This window comes from Aulonocara stuartgranti (assembly GCF_965226115.1).
Source record: "Aulonocara stuartgranti genome assembly, chromosome: 9".
Classification (NCBI taxonomy): Eukaryota; Metazoa; Chordata; class Actinopteri; order Cichliformes; family Cichlidae; genus Aulonocara; species Aulonocara stuartgranti.
Window position 1 is genome coordinate 1,848,623 of NC_138960.1, and position 18,271 is coordinate 1,866,893.

General features: G+C 39.4%; 1 protein-coding gene across 10 annotated transcripts; it reads left to right on the forward strand.

The window, feature by feature from the left end:
- The first annotated feature begins 930 nt into the window (after nucleotides 1-930).
- Nucleotides 931-18,040, forward strand: LOC309713761 (uncharacterized protein). 10 transcript variants are annotated; one of them, XR_014278664.1, is made up of 12 exons: nucleotides 931-945; nucleotides 1,157-1,644; nucleotides 2,654-3,850; nucleotides 4,047-4,118; nucleotides 4,488-4,556; nucleotides 4,931-5,011; nucleotides 7,504-15,645; nucleotides 15,842-15,913; nucleotides 16,283-16,351; nucleotides 16,569-16,788; nucleotides 16,907-16,997; nucleotides 17,372-18,040. XR_014278664.1 is itself a non-coding variant. In XM_082545590.1 (12 exons), the coding sequence occupies exons 2-8, from the start codon at nucleotides 3,719-3,721 to the stop codon at nucleotides 15,846-15,848; spliced, it is 594 nt and encodes a 197-aa protein (XP_082401716.1). In that variant the 5' UTR covers nucleotides 1,155-1,644; nucleotides 2,654-3,718; the 3' UTR covers nucleotides 15,849-15,913; nucleotides 16,283-16,351; nucleotides 16,569-16,788; nucleotides 16,907-16,997; nucleotides 17,372-18,040. The 10 variants fall into 10 exon arrangements, 8 of the variants coding, with proteins under 8 accessions (XP_082401716.1, XP_082401711.1, XP_082401714.1 ...); XM_082545590.1 differs by lacking the exon at nucleotides 931-945 and having other exon boundaries at nucleotides 1,155-1,644; nucleotides 7,504-7,607; nucleotides 15,514-15,645; nucleotides 15,845-15,913; XM_082545585.1 differs by lacking the exon at nucleotides 931-945 and having other exon boundaries at nucleotides 1,155-1,644; nucleotides 2,654-3,366; nucleotides 3,719-3,850.
- Nucleotides 18,041-18,271: the final 231 nt, after the last annotated feature.

Genomic DNA, 18,271 nt, shown 5'->3' on the forward strand with positions numbered 1-18,271 from the left:
GTGACAGATTAGTTTCAGTTTTAAAATACCTTTATTAATAGTAATTTAACAAAGAGAAGTTAATAATGTGGTAATTACTAAGTTATTACCATGAAATTGCCAAAATAATAACCACTTAATATCCAAGTAATATCATGGTGGCAAAAGTGGTTGTTGGGGAATATTACCCTGATATTTATAAAATAGGATAATAAGATCCCCAAAACGGGGGGTAATAATATGAAAATACAGCTTGTAATAGAAAGAAAGAAAATTTATAGAAAGAAAAAAGAATGTAATAATCTGGTAATTAAGTGTGCCTATGCCAAAAGGCACACTTATTACTATTGCTCGGATTTATTATTAAGTGTGCCTATGCCAAAAGGCACACTTATTACTATTGCTCGGATTTATTATTCTTATTAAGTGTGCCTATGCCAAAAGGCACACTTATTACTATTGCTCGGATTTATTGTGTGGATGCTTTAAGCATCCACACTATTGAGTTCCTGTTTCTCTTTATTCTTTATACTTTATTATTATTGTGTGGATGCTTTAAGCATCCACACTATTGAGTTCCTGTTTCTCTTTATTCTTTATACTTTATTATTATTGTGTGGATGCTTTAAGCATCCACACTATTGAGTTCCTGTTTCTCTTTATTAAGTGTGCCTATGCGAAGGCACACTTATTACTATTGCTCGGATTTATTATTATTATTATTATTCTTTTTCCGCCTGAAATTTTGGACCTTAACTCGCCCCACAGTTTTGAGACAAGGTTCACATATGATATATCATTGTGTGCGGCTGGAGCTGGAATGAGTTGCTATGACTTTTGGTGTTTATTACTTCTATCGTTTTTTAAATATGAATATTTTAATGCAAGTTTTTTCCCATTGAAATGAATGGAGAACAAGAAAACTTCATTTGTGGTGTGCTGGCTCACTCTAGTGGTATGTCAGGAGTATAGCGAGGCGGCCGCTGTGTCCCTGTGGTTGGCCTACTTGTCAGATATCGACAAATCCTACACTACAGACCAGTTGACAGCGTGCAATAACCCAGCCGATTCATTCGTCTTTACACTACCTCACAATCGACTCAACGGTGAGTTATTTGTTTGTTTTGTTTTCTCACAATTAATGTAAAGCCAAGGTATATATCAACGGCGCGCACAGCGGAAGTATGGCGTCCCGCTTGCCCTTCACAATAAGAGCATTATAGCGGATTATAATGGGGGACGCTTTTATTTTGTATAACTACCGGAAGTAGTTCCTGTGTACTGACGCTAGCTGGGTAGCTAGCGCCGCGTCGCTTAAAAAGCAGCCGGGCTTGTCTTAAACTTAAGAGGCTGACACTCGCTAAACCACCCGATCGCTCGCCAAGCGACTGTTTCACACTGGACTTATTTTTCGTTAATATGGGCCGATAATTCCTTTATTCTAGTGGTATGCCGGGAGTGGTGCGGCCTATTCGGATTAACGTAATGATGACACTATCAACGGCGCGCGTCAGTCCGCCCCTCCTCCAGTTTGAAATTGACCTTAGAAGACACCGTAGCGTATGCTGGACCCGCATGCATCTGTCCACCTCTCCTCCGTTTTGAAATTGACATTTGAACGTCATTTTCTGAAGTATTCGGAACAACAGTGTAAGGTTTGACAAGGTAAGTGTATCTCTCTCTCTCCGGTTTGAAATTTAGCTTTGAAAGTGATTTTTTAATGTATCTGGGTGATTCTTTGTCGTGGTCATGTTCGGCCCGAAGCTAAAGCTAGTTAGCGGGTATTCAGCCGAGGTCTACAAAATGATGGTATCTACAAATGAGGTATCTACAAAATGATGGTGTGGTTAGCACTTGGATGTCACTTTATTTCAGAGGTATCGTTTGTAATTAAAACTTTTAAGAAGCGAAGTGATTTTTTTTTTTGTATGTGTATCTTGGCGATCGCATTTCACGCCCTTTGTCTCGGTGGTGGCTAGCTAGCGGATATTGAGCATAGGTAAGCCTCTCCGGCTTGAAAATGACTTTGAAAGTGATTTTCTGTGTCTGGACGCTGATATCTACAAAATGATGGTGTGGTTAGCACTTGGATGTCACTTTATTCCAGAGGTATCGTTTGTAATTAAAACTTTTAAGAAGCGAAGTGATTTTTTTTTTTGTATGTGTATCTTGGCGATCGCATTTCACGCCCTTTGTCTCGGTGGTGGCTAGCTAGCGGATATTGAGCATAGGTAAGCCTCTCCGGCTTGAAAATGACTTTGAAAGTGATTTTCTGTGTCTGGACGCTGATATCTACAAAATGATGGTGTGGTTAGCACTTGGATGTCACTTTATTCCAGAGGTATCGTTTGTAATTAAAACTTTTAAGAAGCGAAGTGATTTTTTTTTTGTATGTGTATCTTGGCGATCGCATTTCACGCCCTTTGTCTCGGTGGTGGCTAGCTAGCGGATATTGAGCATAGGTAAGCCTCTCCGGCTTGAAAATGACTTTGAAAGTGATTTTCTGTGTCTGGACGCTGATATCTACAAAATGATGGTGTGGTTAGCACTTGGATGTCACTTTATTCCAGAGGTATCGTTTGTAATTAAAACTTTTAAGTGGCGACTGTCGCCGCGTCCAAAACAATAGCTTCGTTGTAGCCGCGTTTCACACCTCTTTTTCTGTTTTTATAAGGCGTTAACTACAGCAGCCTTTAACACCTCAACTCTTGCTTCAGCCAAGGTAAGTGCCCCCCTTATATTTTCTATGTGTGTGTTCAGCTGATATCTAGAAAATTGGTGTGTTTAGCGCTGGATGCCATTTTATTTCAGAGCCGTTGTTTGTAATTAAAACAAAGAGACAAAGAGGAACTTTACTGTTTGGAAGGGAGTAAAGTTCCTCTTTGTCTCTCAGTGGGACATTTCAACCATACAGTACAAGGCTACATTTCAGCTTTACAAGCCAATCAGTTTGCTAATTGTTCTTGTGAGATTTGTTTGCAAAGTTTAAGGTGTTAAATAGGAGCTGTGACCATCTGGGTCTGCTTGCTGCTGGCACTTTGCCAGAGCCCCAGCAACAAGACCGCCTCCCAGCTACGAGACTGCCTGTAAGCCTTGCAAGGTACCCAATTTTCCAATTACTCTATAACAAAACTGTTGTGGGCAACAAGACTGTCTCCTAGGTGTGCAAGCCAATCACTTTGCCAAATGTTCTTGTAAGATTTGTTTGGAAAGTTTAAGGTGTTAAGTAGGAGCTGTGAACATCTGGGTTTGCTTGCTGCTGGCATTCTACCAGCGCCCCAGCAACAACACTGCCTCCCAGCTTTGCAAGGTAATTACTTTCCCAATTACTGTACACCAAAATGGAGTAGTTGTCGTGGTCAACAAATCTGCCTCCCAACTTTCAAGGTAATCACTTTCCCAATTACAATATACAAACTGTTATGGAACTTTACTTAACAAAGCCTTAAGACCGGGCAGTGACACTATCAATATGTCTATTTAAAGAAAAGAGAGATTTATTATTATTTTTTGGTTCTTGTAGTTATCTTGTGTATCAGAGGGTTAAAATAAAAAATTGCTGGTATACATCAGAATTTTTGATTCATTTACTGTTTGTCGATTTACTGCATTGTAAAGTCTTTTGGCTACCAATGCAGCTACCTGGTTATTATGCTTGACTTAAAATGAAAGCTGGGTCTGATCACATGCTTGAAATGCCAACAATTAATATTCTGTTTTTCTGCTGACATTCTACCAGATGCCGAGAAAAAATAAAAGATCCCAGGCACAAAAGAAGCGCTGGAAACCACTTGACCTGGTCGATCCTGCTGTCCCAATGCTCACTGGCCACAACCAAGATGAGGCAGTCAGTAGTTTTCCATCTGACCAGGTAAAGAAGATATAGTAGTGATCACAGACAGTTGAACAGTTTTCGAAACACGTTTGAGACAGTTAAGAACACCTACCCATACAGTTTAGGATTGTTTGTTATAATGTCACACAACTGGCATAACAGTGCATGGTATGCAGAGCATTTAAATGAAATGAATGTGTCAGGTCACTTAATGTCTTCTATACCCTTTTAGCAGATAGCACCAGCAAGGTTATCCTTGGAAACACAGGATAGACCCACCTCCTTATGTTCCCCAGGTATCAAGGTAAATATCAAAAAATATTCCTCTATTAAGAATTTACAACAGACAATTACATGTTATAGACATATTCATGGTTACATCTCAGCATTATGCAAACAGCAGGGATTTTCTTTTTTATTGCTCTGTAAGTTTAGTAACCACTACTGTTCAGTATCAAATATTCCATTCTGTTTCAAATCTGTTAGTAGGTTTTATAATTTTGACTAACTGTACATAACCTCTCATCAGATTTCAGACACACGTCCACTAGAAAAACGATCTGTTACCCAACTGGCATACCAGTTCATGCCATGCATTGCATTTTAGAGTGAAATTAATGTGTCAGGTCACTTAATGTCTTAACATTATATACTGTTTTTCCTGGGTTGGCAGACAGCACCAGCCAGGTTGTCCTTGGTAACGGAGAATAGACCCACCTCCTTATGTCCTCCAGGCAGCAAGGTAAATTTAAAAAAACGTCTTCCTCCATTAAGGATTTATAGTGGACAGTTACATTACCATTAAATGTTAAAGACATATGGTTACATGTTAGCATTATGAAAGCAAGAATTTTGTTGTATCCTCTTTGTTAGTTACGTAACCACTACTGTTCCATATTTTTGTTAAAGTTTCTAAAGTTACACTCACTTTCAAATCTCTTAGTAGTTATGATGCAAACAGCTGGGATTTTTTTTTATTGCTTTTTTATTTTTTATTGTAAGTTTAGTAATCACTACTGTTTCATGTTTTCTTTAAAGTATCCAGTGTTACACTCTGTTTCAACTCTGTTAGTAGGTTTTTATAATTTTGATTAACTGTATGTAACCAATTATCAGATTTCAGACACTCGTCCACCAGCAAAACGAGTCTGGGCAACTGATGATTTCCACACGGCATCAAATTCTCCACCTAAAAAGGTATGTCCACAAATGTCTATAACAAATTAGTATACATGCAATCTTTGCTGTATAATCACGGGGGTTGATATTAGGGCTGCCACAAACGATTATTTTGATAGTCGACTAGTCACCGATTATTTTTGCGATTAGTCGACTAATCAGATCATCATCCATTGGACGTAAAACTACAGCTTATTGCACCAGCAGCATCTGCTCTTATATAACTATCATTAGCTTACAGCTTTAAGTGTTTCAGGTCTCTGCTAACTAAAAATAAAGACAAGATGATAGTTTATTAAATTTTAATGAAATTTGCAGATTGTTTCGGTGAAGTTTAATAAACTCCTTGCTATCTAAAATATAACAGGACACCGGAATAAATTCTCCAGCATCTCACACTTCTGATAATCAGCTGTCTGCTTGACGTTTATTCAGCTGTGTAAAAACTATAACTTTAATCTCAGCCAAACCGATTTACTCAGGAACAAATAAAATACTAAAAAAAAGCCAAACAATAACATTTTAAGTTATCTAAGTGACTCATATATATTTAACCTGAGTAGCGAAAGACGGCGGTGGGTTTGAAAACGATTTGCCGGGAGTCCGGTGTTCTCACTGCGCTAGTGAGCCTAGCCCCCGGCTCGCTAACGAGGTAGTGGGTAACAGACATCTCCGAAAACGTCGGAGCGCTTTTGAAAATATGTGGTGTCCTGATAAACTGAGCAGATATTTGAGGTTTACACAGCTACATTCGCGCCTGAAAATATGTTAAACGTTTATTTTGTGACCCAGAAAGAATAATAAGAGTAATATTACAACTAACTAGCTGCCGCCATTGTTGGAAACTGCGCTGGGCCGCGCTATGAATTCTGGGACACAGCTCCTCCTCCTCCTTCTCCTTCTTCTTCTTCTTCTTCTTCTTCTTCTTCTTCGGGGTTTAACGGCAGCTGACATCCTTGTACATGCAATGCTGCCATCTTCTGTTTCAGTCCGTTATTACACTCTTAAATCCTGCTACTTATTCCAGCTTCAAACGACGCGTCGACTATTAAATCAGTCGTCGACGATTTTGTTAGTCGACGTAATTGTGACTAGTCGACAAATCGTGGCAGCCCAGTTGATATTTAGTCTTTCACCTTAAGTATGCTTGCTAACTCGTACTAAATATACTAAAATGTTAGACTAAATATGTACTTTTTAAAGACATGTACAAATTTACTAAATTTGTAAATGTCTTTCTTCGGATTCCTAAAATGTAGACATCTCAACAGCTATTTCTGTCTATTTAGCTATATCACACACACACACACACACACACACACACACACACACACACACATATGTATATGTATATATGTATGTATATGTATATATGTGTGTATATGTATATGTGTATATATATATATATGTATATGTGTGTGTGTGTGTGTGTGTGTGTGTATGTATGTATATATATATATATATATATATATATATATGTATATATATATATATGTATATATATATATATATATATATGTGTGTATATACACATATATATGTATATATATATGTGTGTGTGTGTGTGTGTGTGTGTATATGTGTGTGTGTGTGTGTGTGTGTGTTCAGAAAAAAGTTTATACCATTTAATACTTAAAGCTTCTCATAAATTGACATCCACAGTGAAAAGCAATGCAAATAAATACAAACATGGCTTTGTGACACTCATCTTTTATCAAGATGGATGTCACTGTATTCTGTTTCAATCACATTTAACCTCTAACTGAATTTTGTGTCATTTCTTTACAAAATGTAACACAACTATGAAACGTGTTTTTATGGCACATGTACAGAACCATCTGGTTTAATCTGAAATCAGTGAACGAATTACATCTAATTTAAGAGCATCTGAGATCCTCTTACGAATAATACGTAAACAGGATTTCCTTTCATATATTTATATTTAGGCTGCAATTTAGTTGATGTTTGAAGGCCCGCAGCAACCTAAAATAATGTGTTATACTGAAAGAAATTAACTGCTTTGAAAATATGAGGAGCAGAAGGTACAGATATGACCTTCGTTAAAAAAAACAGCACTCAAGCAAATTACAGATATCTGAAATATTTGTCATTTTTACTTTCCACCTCTGCTCTCTCTCACTCACTCTCACTGTTCCTGTCACTGTCTTTCTGCCTTTCTCTTTCTGGCATATCTCATGCTGTTTATCTTCAGATTATGCTATACTATGATTGACGAGTGATATAATTTGGATTAATTTGCCTGCACATTGCTTAATTATTTTAACATAATTAAAAATGGTAAATGGCCTGTATTTGTATAGCGCTTTACTTAGTCTCCAAGGCTCCCAAAGCGCTTTACACTATGTTCAGTCGTTGACACTTAAAAAAATAAAAACACATTTTTCTACATTATTGCAGCAACACTTAAATGTATTTTATTGCTCAACCTTGAAACACATATCATAAAATGTTTAACAATAATATGTGTCACCTTTGCATTTCTTGATCAGCCTTTCCATGACACAAATGAAGACCTACTGACGGAGGAGCTACAGAGCAACACAGTTCAGCCGTTTTGGAGTGTCAGTGCAACTCATTGTCAGAGTGATGAGAGGTACACAGAATTCTCTCGAAATCATCAGTGCACATGTAATGCCCTCACATTCCTGGCCTACCTTAATGAGGAATACCAGTTCAACATAGCCATGCTTGATAAGGTCCTTGAACAGGGAGATGCACTCTACTGTTGGATTAAAACAAATCTTCTGCAGGAGAAGCGTTATACACAGGATCATCTGACCATGGAGGACCTGCCCAAAGAACTTCATACTGACACAAATGTCTACAGTGTGAAAATGGATGACATAAGTTATGGATTTCTGGAAGCAGCAGAGAACAGTCCTCAAAGAACAGAGTGGTGGTTGCCTCTTGCTATTCGCCTTGAATGTCTGTCAACAGATGTGAACTTTGCTTTGCTCATGGTCTCACCTGAGTGCATTGCGGTTTTCCGTGACAAATCTGGGAGGTATGGATTATTTGATTCACATTCAAGAAGTGCAGCGGGTTTACGTCAGCCAAATGGAACAGCAGTCATGCTCACTTTCACTCATGTGAATGACCTGATCACCCACCTGCATAACCTTTTTCAAAATCAAGGCAAGCATGCACGATATGAGTTTGTGCCTGTTTCTTTCAAAACAGTCAGCACTCACACGGAACCCCCTGGACAGTCAACTCAGGCAACACCAGGAGCTACAGCTACATCATCAACACAAAATGATGAACCACAAATCACGAATCCCACTGCGCAAATGCCTGAACCAGAATCAGCCAAAACCCACATGACGATGTTAGACAATACTTTAAACTCACCAGATGACAAAATGGCTAAAACCCCCCGAACAGCAAGAAATGTGAGCAAATTAAATAAACGATAACGTAAGAAAGCTATTCGTCAAGCTCAGAGGGAGTATGTAAAAGCTAAAGACAAATCTTCAACTGAAGAAGTGGCAAAGAAGACAAACAAAAGAAGACACGAAAGAGAACGATATGCCTCCTGTCGTGAATTTCGAATGAAAAAATTACAGGCTATGAAAACTCAATATGCTGAAAACTATCATTACCGTAAACAAAGACTGTTATCAGCCAAAAGATATTACGCAAATCCTCATATTCAAGAAAAAGTAAAAGCCTGCCAGGTGAAGAGATACCAAAGTGATCGTCATTTTCAACAAAAAATGAGAGACTACATTATCAGAAGATATACTACGGATCCCGACTTTCAAATCAGACAGAAAAAATATGTGGTTCAGAAGTACAACACGGATACCAGCTTTAAAACCAGACAGAAGCAATATCTGGTCCAAAGGTACAACACGGATACTGACTTTCAAACCAGACAGAAGCAATACATAAGAACAAAATATGCATCTGATCCAAACTACAGGCACAAACAGAAAAAATCAATTTATGCCAGGTATCACAATGACTCACAATTCAGACTGCACCATATACAGCGCTGTGCCCAGTACCAGAGACACAAAATGGCTACCACTGCATCTTTTGCCATTTATAAAAAGTTGTGTGCACAGAGAATAAAGAAGAAATACAGACGACTAGTAACACAGTTCCAGCAGGGTCCACAGTCTGAAGCACAGCCCCAGCTTGTAGTGAACAGTGTGATGCAAGCAGCCACATTAGCTTTCCGTGAAGCCATTCAGTTAGGACCCACCCATGTCTGTACAGTGTGCCACAGAACTCTGTTTTCTAATCAAGTTAAACATTGCAAAAGATCAAAGTATGTTACTAATAGTAACATTGTTGCCACTTGCTTGACAGGAAAATTTGTCCATGTTTGTGACAGGGAATGCTCAGCTAATTGTACTTTCCCAAAACAAAGAATGGAAGAGTGGATTTGCTACAACTGTGACAACCACCTACAAAGAGGCAAGATGCCATCCGTCGCAGTAGCAAACAATTTAGCACTAGCAACCATTCCAATTGAACTGAGTCGATTAAATGTACTAGAACGACAACTGACTGCTAAAATTCTCCCGTTTGCAAAAATCATTGCATTACCAAAAGGACAGCAAAGAGCCGTACATGGGGCTGTTGTTTGTGTACCATCGGATGTGGAAACCACAGTAAACTGTCTTCCCAGACCTAACAGTGAAGCCCAGCTCCTGCAGGTACAGCTGAAGAGACACATCAGATTCAAAGGTTACCAACACTTCTACACTATAAACATGAAGAACGTGTTAGCAGGATTATCAAAGCTAAAAGAGATGCATTCAGAATACAAAGATGTATCTATTGATGATGAAGCTACTTTTGCTGATCCCACAAGTAATCAGATAATCGACACGGAACATGACACTGCTGATGCAGATATTCAAGATGCACTGCCCAGAAACTTCGACCAGCAAATTGTACCAGAAAGAAGAACCACTGAGGATACAACAGCTGGACTGCTTGAGCCATGTCATGATGTAAACCAACTAATGGAGCCTGAACAGTCAAATGAACAGCCCTTACAAGATATGGAGAAAGAAAAGGAAGAACTTCGACCTGGTCTTGTTCTAGACACCTGTATGCAACCACCAGATATAGCACAGGACATTTTATCATATGGTGAAGGAATATTTAGCATTGCACCCGCGCAAGGAAATAGACCTGTTGGCGTCTTCTCTGTTCCTAAACTTGAAGCCATGGCCTTTCCTGTCCAGTTCCCAACTGGACAGAACACATTAGATGAAGCCAGACAAGTGAAACTTTACCCAAGCATGTATTTTAATACACGGCTGTTCTCTGCAGACACACGGTTTGCAACTGACCAAAGCTACCTATTCTTTGCACAGTTTGTAACAGAAACACACATGGCTACAAACAGCATGTCCATCCAATTGCGCAAAGGAAAGGCAATCACCAAGGATGGGCGTAAAATTTCTAACAGAATGCTTCAAAATAAAGATGAAGTGGAGAAACTGATAAATAACAAAGACGCAACACGCTTCATGAAACCTCTGAGAGGTACTCCAGCCTATTGGGAGAAGGCACTGAAAGACCTACATGCTATGGTCAGACAGTTAGGAAAGCCAACTTTTTTCCTGACATTTTCAGCTGCTGAAATGAGATGGCCTGAGGTTGTTGAGGTCATAAAAACTCAACAAGGTGAACAGGTGGATTTTTCACAACTTGACTGGAACACAAAGTGTGAAATTCTCCGAAGCAACCCTGTGACTGTGATGCGATTGTTTGAAAAAAGAGTCGATGCACTAATGACAACACTGATCCTGTCCCCAGCACAGCCCATCGGTGAAGTAGAAGATTACTTTTATCGAGTGGAGTTTCAGGCCAGAGGTAGCCCTCATATCCATTTACTGGTTTGGGACAAAGATGCACCTGAATTTGGAAGCGACCTTGAAGACCACGTGTACAAATTTATTGACAAGTACATAACATGTAAGATGCCTGACCAAAATGCCGATCCTGAACTTCACAAAATTGTGTCTGAGGTTCAAGTCCACAGCAGAAATCACTCCAGATCCTGTAAAAAAGGTAATGTGTCATGTAGGTTTGGCTTCCCCAAACTACCCGTAGATCAAACAATGATCACTTTCCCAAGCCCAGATGATGATGATGATCACAATGATAAGCAGCATAGCACAAGTAAGGAGAAAGGCACAAATGAAAAGCAAAAGAACAGACGAATGGCTCTCGCAAAAAAAATGAAAGAGGCCAAAGAAAAACTCCAGCCATTGAGAGATTTGCTCTGCGACCCAAATTCCTCGTTTGAAGACTTGTCTGAGCTGCTTCACAAATGCAAATTAACTTATGAACAATACTTGGATTGTGTCTTCAATTTAACCCATAGTCATGTCATCCTCTTAAAGCGTGAACCTAATGACTGCTGGGTGAATGCATACAATGCAGATCTGCTGAGGGCCTGGAATGCCAACATGGACATCCAATATGTCATTGATGACTACAGCTGCCTGATGTACATGATGTCTTATGTCTCTAAACCTGAATTTGAGATGACAATTTCTTAATGGAGTCATCCAGGAAGTAAAAAAGTCCAGTGTCAATGAAAGAGATGAAATGAAACAGATAATGCAGGCATATGCTAAACACAGAGAAGTCAGTGCCCAAGAATCCGTGGCAAGGACATGCAGCCTGCCACTAAAAAAGTGTTCACGCAGTGTGGTCTTCATACAGACTGATGATGATGCCCTGAAAATGAGTCTCCCGATGAGCAGGTTGCAGAGCATGGCACCAGATGATGAAAATGTGTGGATGTCCGGATTGCCAGAAAAATATGCAAACAGACCCAGAACACCTGACTTTGAAAGAATGTGTTTGGGTGAATTTGCTTCAGAGTACAGGATTCTCTACGGCCGTCAAACAGAGTCCAAAAATGCCATCCGTCTTTTGAATAACATGGGTTATATTCAAAAAAGAACAAAAGGGAAACCTGCAATAATCAGATATCCTCGGTTCTCAGAAAAGAAACAACCAGAAAAGTTTTATAGCAGACTGCTAAAACTTTATTATCCACATCGATCAAATGATGACCTTAAAAACACAGAATACCCCACATCCGAGCAGTTCTACAAAAGTGGACGAAAACATGGTTATGCAGTACGGCCAATTGTTACCTTTAACAAAAAGCGATATGAAGGCCATGGCAAAACAATGGAAAGGGCACTGGAACAGATTGAACAACAAGGCCCACTTATCAATGCATGGAACACCTTTGCACCTGAGGTTGAAGTAGATCGTTTAGAGTGTGTGGCCCAACGACAATCCAGACATGACACTGGCGAAAATGAAATGGACATTGTTCCTGACTACTAAGTCAGTGGTAGCAGCAGTGGAACCATGCCAGCAATCATAGCACCAAAGCTGAGCCCAGACTTTGTCAGAAAAATGTACCAAAGTCTGAATGAAACCCAAGCATCCATATTCTACGCAGTGCGTGAGTGGTGTTTCAAACTTGTGTGGGGTCACTGTCCTGAGCAGTTCTTTTATTTTGTCTCTGGAGGAGCTGGCTTTGGAAAATCACATGTTATCAAGTGCATATATGAGGAGGCAACAAAGATTTTGCACCAACTCCCCAGATTCCGAGACCAAGCAGACATGTCCTACCCTGCAGTACTGCTGACTGCATTTACTGGCACTGCAGCTTTTAACATATCTGGGAAAACACTGCACTCTCTGCTAAAGCTGCCAAGATCTTTAAAACCGCCTTATCAGGGACTGGGGAATGCACTGGATGAAGTGAGAGCTTCACTTTCAAATGCAGAGATTCTGATCATTGATGAGATATCTATGGTTTCTAAAGACCTTTTTGCCTACATCCACTGGAGACTTCAGCAGATCAAAGGAAACAAGAAACCTTTTGGTGGGATGTCTATCCTTGCAGTAGGAGACTTTTACCAGCTGCCACCCCTTGGAAAAGCCAAACCACTCTGTGTGTATGAGGACAATGTCCTTGATCTCTGGAAAGACTATTTCCACATGGTCAACCTGACAGAAATCATGCGACAGAAAGATGATCATTCTTTTGCTGAAGTTCTGAACAGGATAAGAGTGAAGCAAAAAACAGATTCTCTTGAAGCCGATGACAAAGCCTTGCTCACACAGGCTATCCATGACATAAAAGACTGTCCATCTAATGTATTACACATTTATGCTACAAACAAAGAGGTCGACAAATACAATTCAGCAACTGTAACTGCTCTTCATTCTGATATCATAAATATTCAGGCAGAAGACTACAGAAAAGACCCACGAACGGGTGACATGGTCCTCCTGGCAGAAATGATGAAAGGCAACAAAGGAGATTTACCTGATAACATACAAGCTGCACCTGGAGTGCGTGTTATGATTATCAGAAATTTGGATGTTGAAGATGGGCTTGTTAATGGGACATTTGGAACAATCACAAACATTGTGACAGCCACACAGGATGGACCAAAAACTGTGAATCTCATTGGACTCACGCTGGACAATGAAAATTCTGGGCAAAAATTTCGCAGAAAAATACAAGGATCCTCAGACAATCTTGTGTATATTGAGAAATGTGAAGAATGCACAAGTAAAAAAGGAGTGGTTCGCAGGCAATTTCCAATGAAGTTGGCCTTTGCATGTACAGCTCACAAAGTACAAGGCATGACAATGGAATCAGCAGTAGTATGCTTGAAGCGTGTTTTTGAACCTGGAATGGCCTATGTTGCACTCAGCCGCACAACCTCACTTAAAGGACTGTACATCACAGACTTTGATGAAAAGAAAATCTATGCTGATCCTGCCATCACAGATGCACTCAAAAATATGAGACATGCATCATTTGAGAATGCAAGACCACTGTTGCAATTCTTAAAATCAGTAGATCCCACAGTCCCCACGTTGACAATTATCCATCATAATGCACAAGGTCTCCCAACTCACATGGAGGACATGAGATGCCACCATGAACTCAGCCTTGCTGATGTTTTATGTATAACAGAAACACACTTGTCTGGATCATCGGTTTCTCCCCGCTTCCAGCTGGAACAATACAACATGGCCACACGCAACAGACACGTCTCTTACACAAATCATACAGACATGGCAAAGGTAAATGGCGGTGGAGTTGCAATTTACTACAACACAATTCTTACAGCAGAGTCCCGAAAATACCTGCAAAATGTGACTGACCTTGAATTTGTTGTTGTAAAGGTTGAATCGCCAGTCACAGCTTTGATAGCAACTGTATACAGGCCACCAAATTACAGCCATGTGAGGTTTTTACCACAAATGCAATGTCTTTTGGACTCGTTGGAAATGATGAATCACCAACCAATTATTGTTTGTGGAGACTTCAATGAGGACCTTATGAGCAGAGGAAAAAAACCCATCCAAGAACTGTTGCAGTCAAGAGGATATGCACAACTGATTACTGCTGCAACTACCGAAAAACACACATTGATTGATCACATTTACATATCACAGCCATACGCCTGCCTCCAATCAGGTGTTCTGAATACATATCACAGTTATCATAACCCCATTTATTGTGTTATTCACTAACACAAAATGACTGCAAGGGTATGAGGGATATGGACTTGCCAAGTGTCACTCCCTATTGGCCTACTCTCGCCTAAAAGTCATACAGATGGACCTAAATATGGATATCAGCATCTACAACAAGAGGTACAGGTGAGTCCTCTTGTAACATTCTTTAATGTACTTCTATTGTTCTTGTGAGATTTGTTTGCAAAGTTTAAGGTGTTAAGTAGGAGCTGTGACCATCTGGGTCTGCTTGCTGCTGGCATTTTGCCAGAGCCCCAGCAACAAGACCGCCTCCCAGCTACAAGACTGCCTGTAAGCCTTGCAAGGTACCCAATTTTCCAATTACTCTATAACAAAACTGTTGTGGGCAACAAGACTGTCTCCTAGGTGTGCAAGCCAATCACTTTGCCAAATGTTCTTGTAAGATTTGTTTGGAAAGTTTAAGGTGTTAAGTAGGAGCTGTGAACATCTGGGTTTGCTTGCTGCTGGCATTCTACCAGCGCCCCAGCAACAACACTGCCTCCCAGCTTTGCAAGGTAATTACTTTCCCAATTACTGTACACCAAAATGGAGTAGTTGTCGTGGTCAACAAATCTGCCTCCCAACTTTCAAGGTAATCACTTTCCCAATTACAATATACAAACTGTTATGGAACTTTACTTAACAAAGCCTTAAGACCGGGCAGTGACACTATCAATATGTCTATTTAAAGAAAAGAGAGATTTATTATTATTTTTTGGTTCTTGTAGTTATCTTGTGTATCAGAGGGTTAAAATAAAAAATTGCTGGTATACATCAGAATTTTTGATTCATTTACTGTTTGTCGATTTACTGCATTGTAAAGTCTTTTGGCTACCAATGCAGCTACCTGGTTATTATGCTTGACTTAAAATGAAAGCTGGGTCTGATCACATGCTTGAAATGCCAACAATTAATATTCTGTTTTTCTGCTGACATTCTACCAGATGCCGAGAAAAAATAAAAGATCCCAGGCACAAAAGAAGCGCTGGAAACCACTTGACCTGGTCGATCCTGCTGTCCCAATGCTCACTGGCCACAACCAAGATGAGGCAGTCAGTAGTTTTCCATCTGACCAGGTAAAGAAGATATAGTAGTGATCACAGACAGTTGAACAGTTTTCGAAACACGTTTGAGACAGTTAAGAACACCTACCCATACAGTTTAGGATTGTTTGTTATAATGTCACACAACTGGCATAACAGTGCATGGTATGCAGAGCATTTAAATGAAATGAATGTGTCAGGTCACTTAATGTCTTCTATACCCTTTTAGCAGATAGCACCAGCAAGGTTATCCTTGGAAACACAGGATAGACCCACCTCCTTATGTTCCCCAGGTATCAAGGTAAATATCAAAAAATATTCCTCTATTAAGAATTTACAACAGACAATTACATGTTATAGACATATTCATGGTTACATCTCAGCATTATGCAAACAGCAGGGATTTTCTTTTTTATTGCTCTGTAAGTTTAGTAACCACTACTGTTCAGTATCAAATATTCCATTCTGTTTCAAATCTGTTAGTAGGTTTTATAATTTTGACTAACTGTACATAACCTCTCATCAGATTTCAGACACACGTCCACTAGAAAAACGATCTGTTACCCAACTGGCATACCAGTTCATGCCATGCATTGCATTTTAGAGTGAAATTAATGTGTCAGGTCACTTAATGTCTTAACATTATATACTGTTTTTCCTGGGTTGGCAGACAGCACCAGCCAGGTTGTCCTTGGTAACGGAGAATAGACCCACCTCCTTATGTCCTCCAGGCAGCAAGGTAAATTTAAAAAAACGTCTTCCTCCATTAAGGATTTATAGTGGACAGTTACATTACCATTAAATGTTAAAGACATATGGTTACATGTTAGCATTATGAAAGCAAGAATTTTGTTGTATCCCCTTTGTTCTTTAATGTACTTCTATTTTATTAATTCCTATACACTCTGAACCGAATTTGTTGAAAAATAAAGTCAATCATGTTCTCTTATACGCAGACACAACAGAACACCAGCCTCTACGTGGTGCGAAGCCTACTGCAACAAAAACGTGATCTTCATGTCTTTGCGACTGAGCACGCTCTACCAGCAACACTGACAGCTCACCAGTGGGAGCTCATAGATAAGACTGCTGATGTGCTGTCATCCATTGAAGAGCTGACCAGAAACGTGAACAGAAAGACTGCAACTGCACCTGATGGGATCCCTGCCATAACAGGTCATTTGTATTTTTTTTGTTTCTTTCTTTATATTGTAACATTTGGTATTGATAGTGTTTGAAACAAACTATAATCTCATCCATTCATTAAGTCATCCATTCATTCATAACTCCTCAGATGTGTTCTGTCCAGTGAAGGCAGTGGAGAAGCTCTACACTGATGTTGAAACTGTGCCACTCTTCTAGAAACCAGCTACAAGGATGGGCAGGTATAGTGAAATTAAAATGCACCTTTTGTTCAACAGGTTTATATACAGTCAAGTGATCAAAAGACACCAGTATTAAACCCATTTAAGCCAACTATACGCTTTGATTGGAACTATATACAGGCCACCAAATTACAGCCACGTGTGGTTTTACCTCACATGGCAACTTACTTAATCAAAAGACACCAGTATTAAACAAATTTCTCTCTTTTACTTCCTTTTTAATTTAGTTTTGGGTAATTTAGTTCTAAAGTTACATTTATTTTTGCAAATATTTATTAGATCATCATGACTTGCCAGTTCGCTAACTGAAACCTGCGCTTTGTGATGTCTCTTGTTTTGTTTTAAATTGTGTTTTGCTTTTATCTGTTTTCTAGCTGTTTTTGCAAAGTCAGCCAACCTCTTGCTTCCAAATGACCCTTATCCAGAAGTATCCGTGAATGCCTCATGAGAAGAAACTAAAGTGGAGACCTACCTCTCAGAGAAAAACGCACACATAAGAAAAGCGACCTACTTCAGTACTGGAAAGAACATCCTAATCTGTCTCCCTCTATGGCTGCTGTTGCGATCCCAGTGTGCCCCCTGTAGCTCTGTGGACAGTTTTTGATTTGTTTGCATCTCACCCCAACCGGTCGCGGCAGATGGCTGCCCCTCCCTGAGCCTGGTTCTGCCGGAGGTTTCTTCCTGTCAAAAGGGAGTTTTTCCTTCCCACTGTCGCCAAAGTGCTTGCTCATAGGGGGTCATATGATTGTTGGGTTTATCTATATACATTAATGCTTGTATGCTTTTCATTTATACTTTTCCTTACTCTTCGGTTCATAATATAAAGTTACTTGAATGGTTTCCTTTTTCCTTATTTTATATTGCTTTGCTGTTTACCACAATCTAAATATCATGTTTAAATGGAATACATTATTGTAAATGGTATTTGTACAAAATATAGTTTGAATACAATAAGATACCTTTATTAGTCCCACAAGGGGAAATTTCATAATTTGCATAATTTTCCCTTTTCACATTAAAATACCTTTGAAATACAAATTGAATACCGCTCAATGGGCTTTTTTTTTTCTACCAAGAAAACTTACTTTGGTTTACAATCTGTTAAACTGTTCACTTTAAACGACTCAAAACTGTAAAATCTAAATTGTAACTTCTCTTGAACACCTCAGACTTAAACATAATTTATTTTATATCGATTAACTTCTTTTGTAATGGTGTAACTGGAGCATCTTTCTCTCATCTCTGTATGCTGCACTGCATATAGCAGAGATCAC

What these genes read in the sequence shown, in the direction of transcription:
- LOC309713761 (XM_082545585.1), top strand. Translation starts at nt 3,719, where the DNA reads ATGCCGAGAAAAAATAAAAGATCCCAGGCACAAAAGAAGCGCTGGAAA. An exon ending in TATGTTCCCCAGGTATCAAG is followed by an intron (nt 4,119 to 4,487) that starts GTAAATATCAAA and finishes CTGGGTTGGCAG; the next exon opens with ACAGCACCAGCCAGGTTGTC. An exon ending in CAAATTCTCCACCTAAAAAG is followed by an intron (nt 5,012 to 7,503) that starts GTATGTCCACAA and finishes TTTCTTGATCAG; the next exon opens with CCTTTCCATGACACAAATGA.